This window comes from Populus nigra, chromosome 8 (assembly GCF_951802175.1).
Source record: "Populus nigra chromosome 8, ddPopNigr1.1, whole genome shotgun sequence".
Lineage (NCBI taxonomy): Eukaryota > Viridiplantae > Streptophyta > Magnoliopsida > Malpighiales > Salicaceae > Populus > Populus nigra.
In genome coordinates, this window is record NC_084859.1 from 21,276,594 (window position 1) to 21,296,767 (window position 20,174).

Sequence of the window (20,174 nt, forward strand, 5' to 3'; positions counted from 1 at the left end):
TTCTAATTAATGGAAATTGATATATACTTATTATCATGACAAGTATTCATGGTAGTCATGAACTCATTACACTCGGTGATTGTGTTGCAAGTATTTATTGAATGTGATGCTGTGGTATTTAATATTTTTTAAAAGTATTTTTTATTTATAAATATATTAAAATTATTATAAAATATTAAAAATTAATTTACTTGATTTTTAAAGTGAAATACATTTTTAAAATATATTTAAAATTAAAAACTACAACAATCTCGAATATTCAAGAAATATGATTACCTAATGTTATTTGATATTACAAATTTAAAAAAACTAATACTAAATCACATTTCATTAATAACCAATGTAAAAGATTTATAGTTAAAATAATAATAATATTATTATTATTGTGGTTTTGATTGAGAAATGATACCTAATACTTGCAATTATAAATCAAAAGATCCATTCTATAGAATTTAAGGGTATGATATTTTTCCTAAATTTATCTAAAATCTTAATTAAACATGAACAATCATAAAATCTGCTCATTATCATATCTATTGATATTAATAGTTCAATGGTGCTAAATCATTCACCTCACAAAATCTCTTTATAAAACAAAAAACTATTTATAAAAAACAATTTTCTCACGTAAAAGAGCAAGATTCTTTCAAAAATTTATTATGATCTTAATTTAAATCTTCATTTTATTAAACAAATCTATTTTAAAATATTTACTTCATTTTTATTATATACTCATAGTTTTTAAATTTGACTCGGAAATCAACTCGAAGTATGACTAGATTTATTTTTTTTAAAAATAAAATAATATTATTTTAGTAAAAAAATTAAAAATAATTATCATATTAATGATGAGCTTTATCTAGTTGAATCCGAGTTGACTGAGTCCCCGGATTAATTAAAATTTTATCTTTTAATTTATATTTTCCTCCCTGAACCATTCTAATTCTAAGATAATTCAAGTTATGGACTGATGCACCCAGCTGATCAAGACTTTGATAGATCGCAAAAGCTTTTGTAGGAAAACGGGGGGCTGGAGTCAGGCAGACACTGAATCTTTTGCGAGGGTACTCTGGTAATCAAACCAATCCCAGCTCAAAAACAAGAATGGCAATATCGTAATAACCCAAAACACGAACCCCGTTTTCGCACTAACAAACCTCGAGTCCCTCGCGAACCAATAGAAGTAAAAAAACGGTTACTTTCTCTCTCTTTATTTTACCAACCCTTCCATCTCTCCAGTAGCTCACTCACTAAAAAAACACTTCTTCTTTAGCTTCCTTCCCTGCTAAGTAGCTTCCACTTTTTAGTCTCTCTCTTTCTCTCTAACTTTCTCGCTCTAAACTTTTCCATTTTCTCTATCTTAGGGTTTCTTGTAAGCTTCCTCATCTCTCACATTGTAAAAATCCACTGAGTTTTATTTTTATTTTTCATAATAATGTACTTTCTATTTTTATTTTTCTTCCAGATATGCTAGATTCATAGTTATTGCTCACTTCTCTTAAATCTTCTGGTAAATTGCTTTCCTTTTTTGAATTTTTTGAATTTCTTTCCCTTTTTAGGTTTTTGATTCTTATTTATTGTTTTGAGGGAAGGAGAGAGATGGCGTCGACGTCGAGAGGAGGAGGAGGAGGAATGGGGATGGATCAGGCGGCGGCGGGGGTAGGGACTGGAGCCACACCACCGCCGACGCAACGGAGGATAACGAGGACGCAGACTGCGGGGAATCTGGGAGAGTCGGTATTTGATAGCGAAATAGTGCCTTCTTCGCTTTTTGAGATAGCGCCGATTCTTCGTGTTGCAAATGAAGTTGAAACTAGCAATCCTAGAGTTGCTTATCTTTGTATGTTGTTAGAAAATTAAGTTTCAATTTTTTTTTGTGAATTTTCTATTATTTTTAAGTTATGGATTTTTAATTTTTATGCAATGTAGGCTTGATTATATTTTATTTTTATTCATATCTATTGTTTTTTGAAATCAATGTAGGTCGATTTTATGCCTTTGAGAAGGCTCATAGGTTGGATCCTACTTCGAGTGGACGAGGTGTTCGTCAATTTAAAACCGCGCTTCTTCAGCGTTTGGAAAGGGTAAGAGTCATAATACTTTAATGTTTTGATGCTATGGACAAAGATGGGTAGAAAAATCACAAAGTGGATGTCTCCTAGGATGAGCGTGCCATGAGAAACTCCCCTGTCAAGTTGTGAATTGTAATGTTTAGTTTCATATTTTTTATAAATTTAACCTGAAGTTTTAGTGATAGCTTGTTTTCCTACGTAACCATTTATGAGTAAATCTTCACACTGCAACAACCGTTTGTAAGAAAATAAGGGAGGAGACTTGGTTTCAGCTAACGCACAAGTTGGTTTGAGGACACCTCATACCATCCAACAAAAAAAAAAGGATAAAAATGCCACCTACCACTAAAAATGTTCCCAGGGTTTGCTCACACACACAGTATGCATAGTTTAGGAGAAAGTTTGTATGAAGAGGTGGCAAAACAAGCATGACGTATAGAAAACATAAATAATATGGAAGTTAGATGTTCTCGTCTCAAATAAGCCCTCCAATCCTTCAAAACTCGGTGTAGCATTCAGAGATTGGGCATCAAGATAAGCTTTCCACACTAAATATGCATCTTTTACTAAAAGTATTAATGCCAAAATGATGAAAAACGGTCTGCATGGAGTTACATACTGAAAGATTTCTACGCGGGCCTATTTTTGTTTCAAAGTGGAGAAAAGATCTAGGTATCTCTTGGAGCAGGCTGAGATAGGCCTTTGGGACTCTGAAATGGGCACTTCAATTCCACCACAAAATTCTTCAGTGCCCTGGTTAGGGAGAGGAGAGTGTACAATGTAGTTTTCTCCTCAAGTATTCTAGGTCAAACATGTTTAATTTGTTACTTTGTATCAACAACAATGTTGTTTTCCTTTAGGAAACCTTGTGGCAGTTGTTGTATTCAATCGTTTCTTCCTTGTGATTCGGTTTATGCACTTGGTCTTTTCCTTTAATGCTCTTGCGTTTGCTCTCGGCATTTTGGTAAAGAAGCTTTGTTTACATTGTTCAGGAGAATGATCCAACCTTGATGGGAAGGGTTAAAAAAAGTGATGCACGAGAAATGCAGGGTTTTTATCAGCATTACTACAAAAAATACATCCAAGCATTGCACAATGCTGCTGATAAAGCTGACCGGTAAATTCTTTTGAAATGAGAGATTTTTTGAAGCTATTTCTTATACCAAGTTTCTTTAGATCATACACTTTGAAGTTGCTGCTTGACTGATACTATTGTGTTTAAATGCAGCGCCCAGCTTACCAAGGCTTATCAGACTGCCAATGTGCTCTTTGAGGTTTTAAAGGCCGTTAATATGACACAATCCATTGAAGTTGATCGCGAGGTGAAACCATGTGACATTTGTAATCTTCTTTCTAGTCACATTAGCACAGTGTGAACGTGTAATCTGACAATATCTGATCGTAAATTCTGTTTGCTAATTGAATTAAGAACTTACATTGCTCAATGCTTGTTATTAGCACTAAATTATTTGTAATTGTGTATCAACTTTGTTCACAGATTTTAGAAGCTCAAAATAAAGTTGCAGAAAAAACTCAGATCTATCTCCCTTACAATATTCTGCCACTTGATCCAGATAGTGCAGATCAAGCGATTATGAGATATCCTGAAGTATCTTTCCTTTATATACTTTATCTTTTGACCTACAACTTAGCTGTTTCTCTTCTATCACTTGAGCATATATGATTTTTGTGTTGATTCACAGATCCAAGCTGCTGTTTTGGCTCTGCGTAACACAAGGGGTCTTCCATGGCCCAAGGACTACAAGAAGATAACGGACCAAGATGTTTTGGATTGGCTTCAAGCAATGTTCGGGTTTCAGGTGAAACAAATTGAGAAGAATTATTTTCTTTTCTTCATTTGGCTCTTGCAATTTTTCCAGTGGTGTGGAACTATTTTATCTGAATATAATTAATTTAAGTGCCATTTAATGATTTTGCAGAAGGATAATGTGGCAAATCAAAGAGAGCACTTAATCTTATTACTTGCTAACGTGCACATGCGACAATTTGTCAACCCAGATCAACAACCGAAGGTTTGTTAATTGACTCAATTTTAGCAAGAACAGGGTTTTCTCCCTATAAAAAGTGACTGGTTAAAGATTAAATTACCACTTTTTCCAGAAAAAGGATATGCTGTTGGGTATTGTGTCAGCATATTTCTTAATAATAACTTAAACCAATCATAAATGCAGAGGATATACTTTGTTGTGTTTTTGTTCCTCTTTTCTTTCTGTCAATAGTTGCTTTTAGTTGCATTTGTCTTAAATTCTTACTGAAGCTGAAAATCCTCTGTGCATGTTTCTTTGTTAGTTGGATGAGCGTGCATTGACTGAAGTGATGAAGAAACTTTTTAAGAACTACAAAAAATGGTGCAAGTACTTGGACAGAAAAAGTAGCCTTTGGTAAGTGGCCCAATTCTGTTTCATGTGAATAACATGGTAACTTTGCATCTTCCAGTTGGTTAAATGATTTTAGTAATTTGTTCAAGGAAGGATCCAAAATCTTTTAAGAAAAGTGATTAAGAAAACCATGGAAAAGATTGAACTGCTAGCATTGTCATAAATATACAAACCACAACATTGACATGATTATGATTTTAATATCATGGAAATAAGTTGGCTGATACATCATGCATTAAACTCTTTTTGGTTCATTGTGGGTTGCCAAAAAATGAGGGGAAGAGGACAGTTCCAGGAAAAAAAAGAGGATCACAGATTTCCATTCTATGCTCATATTAATGTTGCTATTCTTTGTGGGTTTCTGAATTTGTAGGTTACCGACCATACAGCAGGAGGTGCAGCAGCGTAAATTATTGTACATGGGTTTGTATCTTTTGATATGGGGGGAAGCTGCGAACCTCAGATTCATGCCGGAATGCCTTTGCTATATCTATCATCATGTATGTTTTAAGATAGCTCCATTTTTATCTCATTACTTTTGTTTGGCATTTCTTTCCCTTGAGGGAAACTGGAAACGTGGTTTTAGATTTTTACTCTCTATCTTTAACCTTGTCAGACAAATACCTGATGCCAAGAAATTCTGATAAGTTGATTGACTCTGGTAGAAATAGTGCAGAGGGAGGAATGAGTCTAGTTATGGTTTCAACCTGTATACTGTATTAGAATAGATGGAGCTTTTTCTCATGATAACTCATCCAATGCTCTTTCTACCGTTTATCTTTGGGGCAAGGACACCGACTATAGAAGGGTTGTCATTAAAATTCTTAGTTCCAAACTGTCTTTGGTTTGCATATTTTATACACTCGTGGACACACCCATGAGTGCATGACAGTCTCTTAAAGTGACTGTTTTTCATCCTTATTTCAGAGCTTTTTACAGATTTGCAAATATGTAATTTCATGAACTTGGTCTTGTTTGTTGGCTGTTATGTGTAACTGGGTGCTTAATTATTTTGCTTTTTCCAGATGGCATTTGAGTTATATGGCATGCTAGCTGGAAATGTCAGTCCTATGACTGGAGAAAATGTAAAGCCAGCCTATGGAGGTGAAGAAGAGGCTTTCTTGAGGAAAGTTGTTACTCCTATATACAATGTGATTGCAAAGGTGCTGCATGCAAAAACTTTCCTTTTATTTTCTAGTCTTGTTAATTTGAGTGCTATAATTTATTTTTGGTCTAACACCTGTCAATATAATTGCACCACTTGACAGGAAGCTGAAAGGAGTAAAAAAGGGAAGTCAAAGCATTCTCAATGGAGGAACTACGATGATATAAATGAGTACTTCTGGTATTTTTCTTATGGTGTAATACTGTTCCTTTGAGCTATGTCTGTGTATATCATTCTTTTTAAAAAATTTCATGATCAGCGTGCTCATGCATAATTTCTCAAAAAAAAAAAAAAACTTACCCTTACATAATTTGTAGGTCAGTTGATTGTTTCCGCTTAGGCTGGCCAATGCGTGCAGATGCTGATTTCTTTTGCCTGTCTTCTGAACAACCCCGTTCTGTACAAAATGGGGTAAGCAATGAATAACTAGCTTCGCTTGGTTTTCTTTCACCTTTCTTAGAGCTGGTAGCCTAATAATTAAATATGAAAATTGTTGTCACTTTTCACATGTTACTTGTACAGACATGCATGAAATTACCGGACATGATGATATGACCAAATGCTCCTTATCTAATCGAGGGTACAAGTTATTATATGCTGCATGCACTAGAAGTGTATGGAATGGCAGTTGGATTTCTCTTGCCTGGTTACTGTAATTGGGTTCTTACACTGCAAAAGGGACATTATGTTGACGTGTTATGCTGTTATGATGTGTAGGATGATAAACCAGCCTATAGAGATCGACGGGTAGGAAAAGTTAATTTCGTGGAGATACGAACATTCTGGCATGTCTTTAGAAGCTTTGATCGAATGTGGAGTTTTTTTATTCTGTGCTTACAGGTACATGTTCTTTCCTTTAATGCTCCTGATTTGCTTTATGTTTCTTTATTAACTTTATGCTGATGTGATGCTGTTGCTGATGCTGCCTCATGTGAAGGCTATGATTATTGTTGCTTGGAAATGTTCTTTCCTTTAATGCACCTGATTTGCTTTATGTTTCCTTTATTAACTTTATGCTGATGTGATGCTGTTGCTGATGCCATGTGAAGGCTATGATTATTGTTGCTTGGAATGGTTCGGGCAAACTGAGTGCTATCTTTAGTGGTGATGTATTTAAGAAAGTATTGAGTGTCTTCATCACTGCTGCCATATTAAAGCTTGGGCAAGGTAAGAAAGAATGGAGCTGTACTTCTCTTCATTGTCCTTCCAGTCTAAGTTACATCAATATTCTGTTTGTATCAGTTTAAAATGTTAATTTAAGCTCTTCAATTTGGCAATGGATGCACTCTTTTATTTTATTCTTTAATGGTTTTTAATTTCATCCAATCACTTTGCCTTTGTTTTCTCGCTTTTAACATGAGTATGAGTTCAAATTCTGTGACCTTTATTTGGTATATCCAGAACATTCTCAATTCAATGATTTGTTTACTGAATGAATAGTGTAATCTACATCATGCTCTCCATTTGATGAAATTTCTGAGGAATCCACTCACTTTTTTCAAGCTATTCCTTTTAGTCATGCTGTATTTGCTGGATTTCTATGAATTGGAAGTTATTAAGTGAGATATGTTCTGAGATCTATTTTAACTGATGCAGCTATCCTTGATGTCATCCTTAGTTGGAAAGCACGGCAGATAATGTCATTCCATGTCAAGTTGAGATATATTTTGAAGGTTGTTTCAGCTGCTGCATGGGTGGTTGTTTTACCAGTAACTTATGCTTACACTTGGAAGGAGAATCCCCCAGGATTTGCTCAAACCATCAAAGGTTGGTTTGGCAACAGTTCAAGCTCGTCTTCCTTGTTTGTATTGGCTATAGTTATCTACTTGGCACCAAATATGCTGGCAGCATTATTGTTTCTTTTTCCCTTCATACGTCGATTCCTTGAGAGGTCCGACTATAGGATTGTGATGTTTATGATGTGGTGGTCGCAGGTAAAGAAACATTTTTTGTTCTTCATCCTTTCCTTTACTTTTTAAAGGTCATGCAAGGTTATTGCTGTGGATATTTTAACTATTATTCATATAAATCATACTTAGCTTTCATGCCTGCATCTGACACATTGCAGCCTCGGCTCTATGTTGGGAGGGGAATGCATGAGAGTACAATTTCTCTCTTCAAGTAAGGGACACTATTTGAAAGATAAATTAGTGTACTTTAACTTTGCAACTTTTATAACTAATGCCTTTATTGAATGTTCAGGTATACAATGTTTTGGGTTCTTCTTATAGTAACAAAGTTGGCATTTAGTTATTACATAGAGGTGTGTCTTTCTCTCATTTTTAATCTCCTGGTGCTTATTGAAGAACACTGAATGCAAAGGCAGAGAAAATGAGGCTGTCCTTTGCATGATAAATTCATCTGAATCTTGATCTGTCATGTTAGAAAGAAATTCTTTACCTTTTTACTTCTAAATGTCATTTCTTGGTTGCAGATTAAGCCTTTAGTTGATCCAACAAAAGCCATAATGGATGTCCATATAACGGCTTTCCAATGGCATGAATTCTTTCCACAAGGTAATAAACTTGAAGACTCTGGCAACGTAAGGTTTTGTTGCGCTTACATTATGTTGTTCATAAGAAAATTCATGATGTACCTGTTTATTTGCAGCAAAGAACAATATTGGTGTGGTGATTGCGCTCTGGGCTCCAATCATTCTTGTACGAGTTGTTCCTTTTCATCTCTAAATTCTATCTGATTCTATTTCAGCTAAATACGATTCTAATGTAGCAAATTTTGCAGGTGTATTTTATGGATGCCCAGATTTGGTATGCAATATTTTCCACATTATTTGGAGGAATTTATGGTGCATTTCGACGTCTTGGAGAGGTTAGCAACATCTTTTTCTTTGTTCTCTTGATAATAGTCTGCAATGAAAATCATCCAGCTTTGTTTGTTTCTCATTTTCCCAATGAACTAAGAATCTTTTCGTAAATCTTGGTGCTGAACATATTCCTCGATGTCAACAATGTTGGCTATCTTCTTCAATAAAATCATGCAGGGTACCCTTTTGCTTAGTGAACATAACGATCTGATTTTGCTTTATGCTTAACTTCTAGAACTAGTATTGCTGCCATTTTTATGCTTTCTACTTTCAATATCTTTAAGACCAATTGACATATTGGTTTTTGAGTTTTTGTTGTTTAGTCCTTGACTTATTTTGTTTCTTTTAGATTCGAACATTGGGAATGCTTAGATCTTGTTTCCAATTATTGACTGATTTTGTTGATGTCAGCCATGTTGGCTATCTTCTTCAATATAATCAAGCAGCGTAGTACCCTTTTGCTTAGTGAACATAACAATCTGATTTTGCTTTATGCTTAACTTCTAGAACTAGTATGGCTGCCATTTTTATGCTTTCCACTTTTGATATCTTGAAGACCAATTGACATCTTGGTTTGTGAGTTTTTGTTGTTTAGTCCTTGACTTATTTTGTTTCTTTTAGATTCGAACATTGGGAATGCTTAGATCTCGTTTCCAATCATTACCTGGTGCTTTCAATGCCTGTTTAATTCCAGACGAAAAGAGTGAGCGAAAGAAGAAAAGCTTGAAGGCAAGGTTTTCTCGCAATTTTAATGAGGTTAGATTTCGCTACAAGTATTTTTGGGTCAAATATTTCTGACCTTTGTAAATTTTGTAATGCAATCATTACAAAAGATAATCCTCATCTGGAGGTACCAATCTGGGCTGATCACTGCAGAACCCCCCCAACAAAGATACAGAGGCACCAAGGTTTGCACAGCTTTGGAATAAAATCATCAGTAGTTTTAGAGAGGAAGATCTTATAAGCAATAGGTAAGGATGCTGCTCTGAAAAATGTAGTGTTTTTTCTAGTTCCTTACTGACCTTTCCATTCTTACCATTTCATTTTACTTGATCTGTATATCTCATTCCAGGGAAATGGATTTGTTGCTTGTTCCATATTGGGCTGACCGTGATTTGGGTGTTTTGGGCCTTACACAATGGCCTCCATTTTTGCTCGCTAGCAAGGTGTCTTTCAGCCCATTTTTTTAAATTTGTATAATCTGCGTGCCGAGATATTTAACTCTCTGTCTCCTTTTAGATCCCAATAGCATTAGACATGGCTAAGGACAGTAATGGTAAGGATAAAGAGCTGAAAAAGAGAATCGAGGCTGACAACTACATGTCTTGTGCTGTTTGTGAATGCTATGCTTCTTTTAAGAACATCATCAAGTTTTTGGTTCAAGGGATACCTGAGACAAAGTGAGTTCCAGTGAATTGCGATGGTTTAGGAAATTTTATATGAAAATCCAAAAGAAATTCAACTTGCTTCGCCACTGTTTACTTTCACTAGGATTTGACATTAGTAACTTTGAGAGCATTTTGTTGATGTGTCTTGATGCATTCCTGATAATTATTTTTTCAGGGTGATTGATTCCATATTTGTTGAGGTTGAGAAGCACATAAAGCAAGGTGATCTGATAAGTGAATACAAAATGAGTGCTCTTCCTTTACTATACGATCACCTTGTGAAGCTTATCCAATGCTTGGTAATATTCCACATCCTTTCTAGACCAAAATGTTGACACAACTATGAACAACTATGAATAACTATGCTTGGTAATATGCTCATGAGATTTGCAGGTGGATAATAGGCCAGAGGACAGGGATCAAGTTGTGATTCTCTTCCAGGACATGCTGGAGGTTGTGACAAGAGACATAATGGAGGATCAAATATCCAGGTGTGGACATAGCAGTAATTGTCTCTTCAAATTTGCATCAAAGTTTCTAAGTTGTTGTCTTGAAAACGTTATATAGTCGGTTTTTTTTTACTTGTTTGCATCCAAGTTTCTAATTTATTTGTTTTTTCCTTGTAATGGAGGATCAAATATCCAGGTGTGGACATAGCAGTAATTGTCTCTTCAAATTTGCATCAAAGTTTCTAAGTTATTGTCTTTAAAACGTTATATAGTCGTGTCTTTTTTACATGTTTGCATCCAAGTTTCTAATTTATTTGTTTTTTCCTTGTAAGCCTGGTGGACTCTATCCCTGATGGATCTGGATATGAGGGAATGACACCCCTTGAACAACAATATCAGTTATTTGCATCTGCTGGAGCTATCAAGTTTCCAATTGAGCCAGAAACAGAAGCATGGAAAGAGAAGGTTTGTGTCGTCAATTGAAATATATTATAATGAAATTGGATGAGCACGCTAATTTATATACCTCTTCTTACCTGTCTTTGCAGATCAAGAGGCTTTTTCTTTTGCTTACCACAAAAGAATCTGCTATGGATGTACCATCCAACTTAGAAGCTAGGAGGCGTATTTCTTTCTTCTCAAACTCATTGTTTATGGACATGCCTGCGGCACCTAAAGTTCGCAATATGCTTTCTTTCTCGTAAGGCTTTTATGTCATCATAATTATGATTTCATGTTTTACTATTCTTGAACTGACAACAATCCAAAACCAAATTTGATGTTGCTTCTTACTCCAATCTGCTATTGATCACATGCAATCCTTGATGAATCTGTCGTTCCTCACAATCGACATGTATGATTTGGGCAGTGTAACTAAGATAGTATGACACAAAATAAAAGTGATTAGGATATACTACTTGTCTAAAATAAAGGTTTGACAGAGTTGTCAAAACTTTTGTGGGCAACTTAAGAAAAGCCATGAAATGCTGCATGTATAATTTGGGCAGTGTAACTAAGATAGTGACACAAAATAAAAGTGATTAGGATATAGTACTTGTCTAAAATAAAGGTTTGACAGGGTTGTCAAAACTTTTGTGGGCAACTTAAGAAAGGCCATGAAATGTTGCATGCCTCTTCCTCTTTTTACCCATATTACTTATTATTTAAAGTAAAACACAGTGGACAGGGAGTTCATCGTGATAAAATTCCCTAGGAAAAAGTTTCTTGACAATAGGCCTTTTCTTTTGCTTACCACAAAAGAATCGGCTATGGATGTACCATCCAACTTCAAAGCTAGGAGGCGTATTTCTTTCTTCTCGAACTCATTGTTGATGGACATGCCTGTGGAACCTAAAGTTTGCAATATGCAATCTTTCTCGTAAGGCTTTTATGTCATCATAATTGTGATTTCATGTTTCATTGTTCTTGAACTGACAACAATCCAAAACCAAATTTGATGTTGCTTCTTACTCCAATCTGCTATTGATCACATGCAATCCTTGATGAATCTGCCGTTCCTCACAATTGACATGTATGATTTGGGCAGTGTAACTAAGATAGTATGACACAAAATAAAAGTGATTAGGATATACTACTTGTCTAAAATAAAGGTTTGACAGAGTTGTCAAAACTTTTGTGGGCAACTTAAGAAAGGCCATGAAATGTCATGGTTGCATACCCTTCCTTTTTTTACCCACATTACTTATTATTTAAGTAAAATGCAATGGGCAGGGAATTGATCGTGATAAAATTCCCTAGGAAAAAGTTTCTTGACCATCTTACTCTTTCAGAGGCTTGCTTTTGATACCCCATTTTTTGTAGAAATTTTCTTCCAGAACCCAGGACAGTTAGTGAAAAAATTAACACTCTGCTGACAACTATACAGAATCATATTCTTTTTCCTAATGTGATAACTTATCTTGCAGTGTTTTAACTCCTTACTATACAGAGGAGGTACTTTTCTCCTTGCATGATTTGGAAGTGCCAAATGAAGATGGTGTTTCCATCCTCTTTTACTTGCAAAAGATCTTTCCAGGTAATCTTCTTTCCTTTTCTTTTCTGCCAATTGGTGCTGTATCAAATTCCAGATTTATGTCTATGTTTTATGTCTATCTTCCATTGGTACCTAATAGTCATACATTAATGGACAGATGAGTGGAACCACTTTCTTGAACGAGTGAACTGCACTGGTGAAGAAGAACTTAAAGAAAGAGATGACTTGGAAGAACTTCGATTATGGGCATCATATAGGGGCCAGACTTTGACTAGAACAGGTACTCACTCAATTCCTCTGTTCAGTATTTCTGTTCTGTTTGTTCGCTTTTCCCATTTTATTTATTAATTTATCCTTTGACTATAACATTATCAATGGCAGTGAGAGGTATGATGTACTATCGGCATGCTCTGGAGCTTCAGGCATTCCTTGATATAGCCAAACATGAAGGTGACTCTTGAAAATCTTGGATTCATTGATTGTTAATGATAAGATGTTATAATTATAACGTACATATAATTTTCTTTGTCCTGTTATTACTCCTTTTCAGATTTGATGGAGGGATATAAGGCAATTGAATTAAATACTGAAGATCAGTCAAAGGGGGGAAGCTCACTGTTGGCAGAGTGTCAAGCAGTAGCTGATATGAAATTTACATATGTAGTATCATGCCAGCAATATGGGATTCACAAGCGTTCTGGTGATCCTCGTGCACAGGATATTCTGAGGCTCATGACAACGTAAGCATTCAGGTTTGGCTTTGTTGTTGAGCTTCAGATTTTAACTCTTTTACATGCTGATATATTTCCAATTGGTAGATATCCGTCTCTCCGTGTGGCATACATTGATGAGGTTGAAGAAACTAATCCAGACAAATCCAAGAAGGTCATCCAAAAAGTTTACTATTCATCTCTAGTGAAAGCTGCCTTGCCCAAGTCCATTGATTCTTCTGAGCCAGTGCAAAACTTGGACCAGGTAAAGTTAACTTTTTTCAAAAGTTAGGCATATCTTAAGAAGTTAGGTATTGATTCTCATTGTGTGCACTGTAGCAATTATCAACCAAAAACAATAATAAATCACTGTAGCAATTATTAACAAAAAACAATAATATATCACTCTTATTCTAAAGGGTAGCATAAATTTGAGATGAGTATGCTATCTTGCAGCATTTGTTGCACAATTGCTTTTGATAACCTGGACAAACTGCACTCAACCAAAGTGATGTCTACAAAGATACATGTCTACTTTCACTGAATAAGTATATTGCCAAAACTTTTATAGATGCTTTTTGCCTGAAAAGGACTCTGGTATCTTCATTCATGATGCTTCTCCTGGAAAGCAGATATCATGGTTGCTCCTCGATTTCTCAGCAAGCACAAGAATTTTAAAAATTAATAAAATAATAATGATAAAAGTGAACTTGGGCAATCTCTTGATTAGATTGAATGAGTATCATAATACTTGCATTGGATTATATTGCTGTCCAAATGCAGGTCATTTACCGGATAAAACTTCCAGGACCAGCTATCTTGGGTGAAGGAAAACCTGAAAACCAGAACCATGCTATTATCTTTACACGTGGAGAAGGCTTGCAAACAATAGATATGAACCAGGTATAATAATGGTGAAATCTAAATAAACATTACCATTAACTTCTTTTTTTGTCCATTGGTTGATGTTTTCACTTCTAAAGGATAACTACATGGAAGAAGCCTTAAAAATGAGGAATTTGCTGCAAGAATTTCTTAAAAAGCCTGATGGTGTGAGGCATCCTTCGATACTTGGACTTAGAGAGCATATATTTACTGGAAGGTAATGTGTTGTTCTTTGTGCTTGGTGCCTTCTCCAGATTATTTTGCTGTGATTATGATCACTGGATTTTCTTTCATTGCTTGGTGCAGTGTGTCATCTCTTGCTTGGTTTATGTCAAATCAGGAAACCAGTTTTGTGACTATTGGTCAGAGGCTACTGGCCAACCCTCTGAAGTAAGTTAGAATTGCTTGGAATTACTGTACTCCAAAACTCTCATTTTCCTGTTTCAAAAGAGAGTTAATTAAAAGCTTTAATTCATCACCACATAATCCGGCTTCAATTTTCCAAAAGGAAATTAGTAATGTAGGATAACTAATTGAAGAACATGGCAAAGTTTTTATGGTCATCAACTGCAGTTCACATTAGCATGTATTATGATGGGCACGGCAATTTTGGAATTTCTGTAGACTTTATGCCGGAGCACTTTTAATGATAGAAACAGGAATTAAGATGGGTTTTTTATTCAGTGAATGATGTATAATATATTTATGGAATAGGATAGATGACATCATGTGAGCAAAAATTCTTGAGTGGTGCAAATTAAATTTTACAGAAACTCCTCCTTGATTTTGCAAGGAGCATGTCAAGAATAAAATTAATTTGGTTCATTTAGATGAACCAATGAAGGATTGGATAATTGGATTTGTTGGCTGCTGATGTTGTTGATAAACAGCCACCACAATTTTGACCTGTGAAACATGTCTTGATCCAGCTGAAGAGTTTTCTTTGCTACCCTTACAGGCCTTGGCTGCATATTTGTAATTATATTTGTCTATTTTGTTTCTTGTTCAACATGGATATCATTCCTTTTTTACTGTTTATTAAATTTCCTTCTTGTCTGTTTTCTTTTCATACAAGGGTGCGGTTCCACTATGGTCATCCAGATGTATTTGATAGGCTTTTCCATCTCACTAGAGGGGGTGTTAGTAAAGCATCTAAGGTTATCAATCTGAGTGAAGATATATTTGCTGGTTTGTATTTGCCTAGGACTTTCTGTTGTCATCTTGGTTTTTGCATGTAATCTATGCTTTTACTGATTAATGTTTTCAATATGCAACTGCAGGCTTCAATTCCACACTACGTGAAGGGAATGTTACCCATCATGAATATATACAAGTTGGGAAGGGGAGAGATGTGGGCCTTAATCAAATTTCCATGTTCGAGGCCAAAATAGCTAATGGCAATGGAGAGCAGACTCTGAGTCGTGATATCTACCGGCTTGGACACCGTTTTGACTTCTTCCGAATGTTGTCTTGCTATTTCACCACAGTTGGTTTCTACTTCAGTACTCTGGTATGTTACAAATTTCTGTTCATTTGTTCAAAGATGTTATCATGTTATTTTTATATGGGAACGCTGAAGGTACTAAACATCTTTTCTCACAGATTACAGTGCTCACAGTGTATGTATTCCTTTACGGCCGCCTATACCTTGTTCTCAGTGGGCTTGAAGAAGGTTTGAGTACTCAGAAAGCAATTCGAGACAACAAACCTCTTCAAGTGGCTCTTGCTTCTCAATCTTTTGTTCAAATAGGATTTTTGATGGCATTGCCTATGCTGATGGAAATTGGCTTGGAAAGGGGTTTCCGCACTGCACTAAGTGAATTTTTATTGATGCAATTACAACTAGCACCTGTATTTTTCACATTTTCTCTTGGCACAAAGACCCACTACTATGGAAGGACATTGCTGCATGGTGGGGCAAAATATAGGTCCACTGGTAGAGGTTTTGTGGTCTTCCATGCCAAATTTGCTGACAACTATAGGCTTTATTCCCGCAGTCACTTTGTCAAGGGTATTGAGATGATGATTTTGCTTGTTGTTTATCAAATATTTGGTCAGCCATACAGAAGTGCAGTCGCCTATGTCCTAATAACTATATCTATGTGGTTTATGGTTGGTACCTGGCTTTTTGCTCCATTCCTCTTCAATCCTTCTGGTTTTGAGTGGCAGAAGATTGTTGATGATTGGTCTGATTGGAACAAGTGGATAAGTAACCGTGGAGGAATAGGTGTCCCACCAGAAAAGAGTTGGGAATCATGGTGGGAAGAAGAACAGGAGCATCTTCATCACTCGGGAAAGCGTGGTATTCTAGCGGAGATACTGTTATCTCTACGATTCTTTATCTATCAATATGGTCTAGTATATCATTTAACGATTACAAAGAAGATGAAAGACAGAAGTTTTTTGGTATGTCCTCAGCTGATCATATTTACTTCTCTTTCCACATTTTTTTCTCTCATAAGAACTTAAACTGGATGTTGCAAAATCAATGTGGTACCCTTTTTTTCTTGTTCATAGATCTATGGGATATCATGGCTGGTGATCTTTCTAATATTGTTTGTGATGAAGGTGAGCCACTTATCTCTCATAATTTTCTGCATATTTTTCTTAAATGCATTTCTAGCTATTGACTGCTATGTACTGATCTCACTTTATTGGCAATCTGGTTGAAAACCATCAATGCTTCTCGTTCTTCTTCCTTTTCTTCTCCAGTCTTTCACTATTAACAACATTAGGTGCTCAAGATCTTATTTACCAATTCTTTTAGAAGTGAATTTGATTCTTCCAACTTGTAACTACTTTCTGGGAAGGAAAGAAATAATAATAATAAAAAAAAGTAGTAAACAAAAAGTTAAATCTGTTTCTGCATCTGCTTAATGGAATTGATTATCATCACATGTGAGAGTGAATGTTTTGTTTTCCTTGAAATAACATGAACTTCGAGTTGTTGTTATGTGTGGATTTTGTGTATGATTTGACTTCTCTCTTTTTTGCTCAGACTGTATCTGTTGGGCGACGAAAGTTCAGTGCTAACTTCCAGCTTGTGTTTCGTCTAATCAAGGGAATGATATTCCTAACTTTTGTGTCCATTCTTGTCACTTTGATTGCACTGCCTCATATGACGGTGCAGGATGTCATTGTATGCATTCTCGCTTTCATGCCAACCGGTTGGGGAATGCTCTTGGTAAGTGGCACGTTTATCTGCTTCCGCGCTAATTTATGCCATTGTTCCAGACATCATCTTCTTCACTTGAGTCTCAACCATGGTGCATACTTGTGAAGTTTCAAAAAATGCTTAGTGCACACAGGATGCTGCACTCACCACGGGTGCAGATGAGCTCAGCTCTGCCTTTATCTGACTGTCACTCTGTTGAGTTTGTTGATTTAGGTTTAATCCTGTCAAGCACGTACTTGAGAGTAGCACTGCTTTGTTGCATTTGGTTTCAGATCTTTATCACACCCATGTTAATTAAACTTCTGTTTATGCTCCCTTCGATTTTTTCCAGATTGCTCAAGCTTGTAAACCTGTTGTTCAACGAGCCGGGTTTTGGGGATCAGTTCGGACACTTGCACGTGGGTATGAAATCGTTATGGGCTTGCTCCTGTTCACTCCAGTTGCATTCCTCGCCTGGTTCCCTTTTGTGTCTGAATTCCAGACTCGTATGCTGTTCAACCAAGCATTCAGTAGAGGTCTGCAAATTTCTCGCATTCTTGGCGGCCATGGGAAGGGTCGCTCTTCAAGGAACAAGGAGTAAGGAGTAATCTCAGTACCAATTCAACACTAGTGTGTGTATCTATTCTGTCAGTCACACTAGCCTGCCTTAGAAAATTCTGTTCATATCTATTCTAACCTTGTAATTATGGAAGAGCCAGGAATAATAGCTGTTGAGTTCTTAGCATTTTTATTAAACAATAAAGAGTTGTTTAAAAAATTATTATTTAAAGATTTGATTTTTTTTATTTAAATAATTTTTTAAAGGATGGGTTATTGCAAACTACAAGTCGTTCAGTTATCCAGTTTTCAAAGGTAATTCACATGAACAACTAGTGATAAATCTTCTAAATAGAAACTACTAATGAAAAATTTTCTAAATCTCTATTTAGAAGAGAAAGATTGCAATGCTTAAGAGTGTAGGTTTTTTATTTTGTGATTTTATAGTTTTTTTTTATCTAACAAATAACCTTAAAAAATAAGAAATATAACTTTATATTTATAAAAAATTCTAAAAGTCATATAAATAATATATATTTATCATTTAAATAATATTTATTTATTATTTAAGGATAATTTTAGAAATTTAATCAATCAAGTTTTTACGTGATTATTTTAAGACTAGAATTATAATCACTGAATTAAATATATTTTAGTATTTAATTTTTAAAATTATTTTTAATTAAGTTATATTTTATTAATTATTTTTCATTTAATTTATGATTAATAGTATTTAATATATGATGCATTAGGTTCTTAATATATTGACCCAAATATAAATTATAATTTTAAATAAATAGAATTAAATAAATCAAAAAATTTAATTTTATTATCCATTTAATAATTGATTAATTTATATTTGAAGATCTAGTGCATTGTTTAATAATGTGTCATGATTCCTTAAATATTAAGAAAGTCATAAGTGGTTTGACTTAACTTTTTAGTAGCCGATTGATTTTTTAGTGTAATTATTATTCCTTCATCAATAATGTTTCAATTTAGATATTTTAGCATGGAGTGTCTGCTATGTCAAATCATATTTATTCGCAACATTATAATCATTAATTATTTGAATAAGATTTGAAACTCTTTTCAAATCTCATTTTACATTACACAAGGATTTAACAATCAATACTATTTGAGAATATGTGAAATATTTTTTCTAATTCACCTAGGGTGATGAATCCTCTCTTGATCACTCAAATACCTTCATATAGTTTACGTTATATCCAATGTCTACCTATTTGTTACATTTACCAAGATAACATGCAACAAGATCAAACACACTTCCTATATAAGATAACTTAGTTATCTCAAGTTTAAGGATCACTTACACAACCGTCAAATGAGCCTTTTCATAAACACAAATGATATCCATATGAAATTCTCATGTAGGTCAGTTCAGTGTAAATGTCTTATGACAAGTACCTACATAGTAATTCTAGGTATCCCTTATACCTTAGATTATGAAAACAATTGTTTCCTTTCATTAAATGAAAGAAAATAAGTGAAAAATATACATATATTTTTATTCCTTACAATATATTTTTTTAATGTGTTTGAGAGTTTAATTATTGTTCGTTGATGACATTGTATTTTTGACATTGGAAAAGTAAATATGAAATTTTACCCAAGGACATGCAAAGACTAAGTGTGAGGGAATTTGATAAGTGCGAAATATACATATGTTGTAATTCATTTTACACTATGTTTTTTAATGTGTTTTGAACTTATTGAAAGTTATTTTTATGAGTTTGGTATGCTTAAGAGACTTTGTGAAGTAATTGCTAAAAGATAAGAATTTTTACATTTTATATTTTGGATCTTGCCTTTTATGATAGGTTTTTCACCAAGTTATAATTTTAGAATGTGAATATTGGCTGAATCAAAGTTAAAGTACACATATCAAGCTTTCCATGAAAGGATTATGATTAGAAATACGAGATCATTTGGACCTTTAATTAGACCTGCAAAATTAGGTCGAAATCCTATTTGTAGTAGGATTCTTTACTTTGATATTACAAACTCAAATAGACATATTTTGAGCCTCATATATTGAAATCATGCGATTCAATAGCTCAAAATCATCTACACACCCAAAACTACAACTTTTATAAAGGATGTCAGGTCAGAACTTTTTGAAGGCAACAAATTAAACGCAAGTTGAAGGACAAGATTAGTTTCTTAATCTGATAAGGAAACTAACGGTACCGAACATCTCATTACGGTTGAGAGTCTGATATAGAAATGGTGGGCCTTCCAAGAAAGGTGAAAATCAAACCTCTAACATTCCATAAAGAAAAGAATACAGCTGGAATGGTCGGTTATTGCAAGAAATCAAGCGAGAAACAAAGCCTAAGTTATAGTAGAGTCTAAATTACAATAGAATTATGACAACTATAGAGTCAGTTTTCAACACAAATTCAAAGGAATTTAACCAACCTTAATGACCAGATAAAAAAGAAGGAATTAAGTAACATTAATGAAAAACAACAACGAAGAGTAGGGGTAAAAGAAGCAAATCACAGCAGAAACAACTCTCTTCTTCTTGTTCTTCTCTGCATCGTTCTTTTCTCT

At 34.7% G+C, this 20,174-nt stretch overlaps 1 protein-coding gene across 2 annotated transcripts; it reads left to right on the forward strand.

The window, feature by feature from the left end:
* The first annotated feature begins 1,222 nt into the window (after positions 1 to 1,222).
* Positions 1,223 to 17,829, forward strand: LOC133702322 (callose synthase 3-like). 2 transcript variants are annotated; one of them, XM_062126644.1, is made up of 44 exons: positions 1,223 to 1,372; positions 1,466 to 1,510; positions 1,588 to 1,840; positions 1,984 to 2,084; positions 3,065 to 3,189; positions 3,301 to 3,394; positions 3,571 to 3,681; positions 3,776 to 3,892; positions 4,013 to 4,105; positions 4,383 to 4,474; positions 4,845 to 4,971; positions 5,497 to 5,634; positions 5,740 to 5,816; positions 5,954 to 6,047; positions 6,354 to 6,476; positions 6,686 to 6,803; positions 7,233 to 7,570; positions 7,705 to 7,757; positions 7,839 to 7,899; positions 8,071 to 8,152; positions 8,247 to 8,296; positions 8,379 to 8,465; positions 9,082 to 9,216; positions 9,337 to 9,431; positions 9,533 to 9,626; positions 9,700 to 9,860; positions 10,024 to 10,147; positions 10,242 to 10,339; positions 10,630 to 10,762; positions 10,846 to 10,997; positions 12,223 to 12,332; positions 12,448 to 12,570; positions 12,672 to 12,740; positions 12,841 to 13,030; positions 13,109 to 13,265; positions 13,784 to 13,903; positions 13,984 to 14,102; positions 14,192 to 14,275; positions 14,961 to 15,073; positions 15,166 to 15,395; positions 15,488 to 16,291; positions 16,403 to 16,453; positions 16,884 to 17,069; positions 17,392 to 17,829. In XM_062126644.1, the coding sequence occupies exons 3-44, from the start codon at positions 1,600 to 1,602 to the stop codon at positions 17,638 to 17,640; spliced, it is 5,919 nt and encodes a 1,972-aa protein (XP_061982628.1). In that variant the 5' UTR covers positions 1,223 to 1,372; positions 1,466 to 1,510; positions 1,588 to 1,599; the 3' UTR covers positions 17,641 to 17,829. The 2 variants fall into 2 exon arrangements, with proteins under 2 accessions (XP_061982628.1, XP_061982627.1); XM_062126643.1 differs by having other exon boundaries at positions 1,593 to 1,840.
* Positions 17,830 to 20,174: the final 2,345 nt, after the last annotated feature.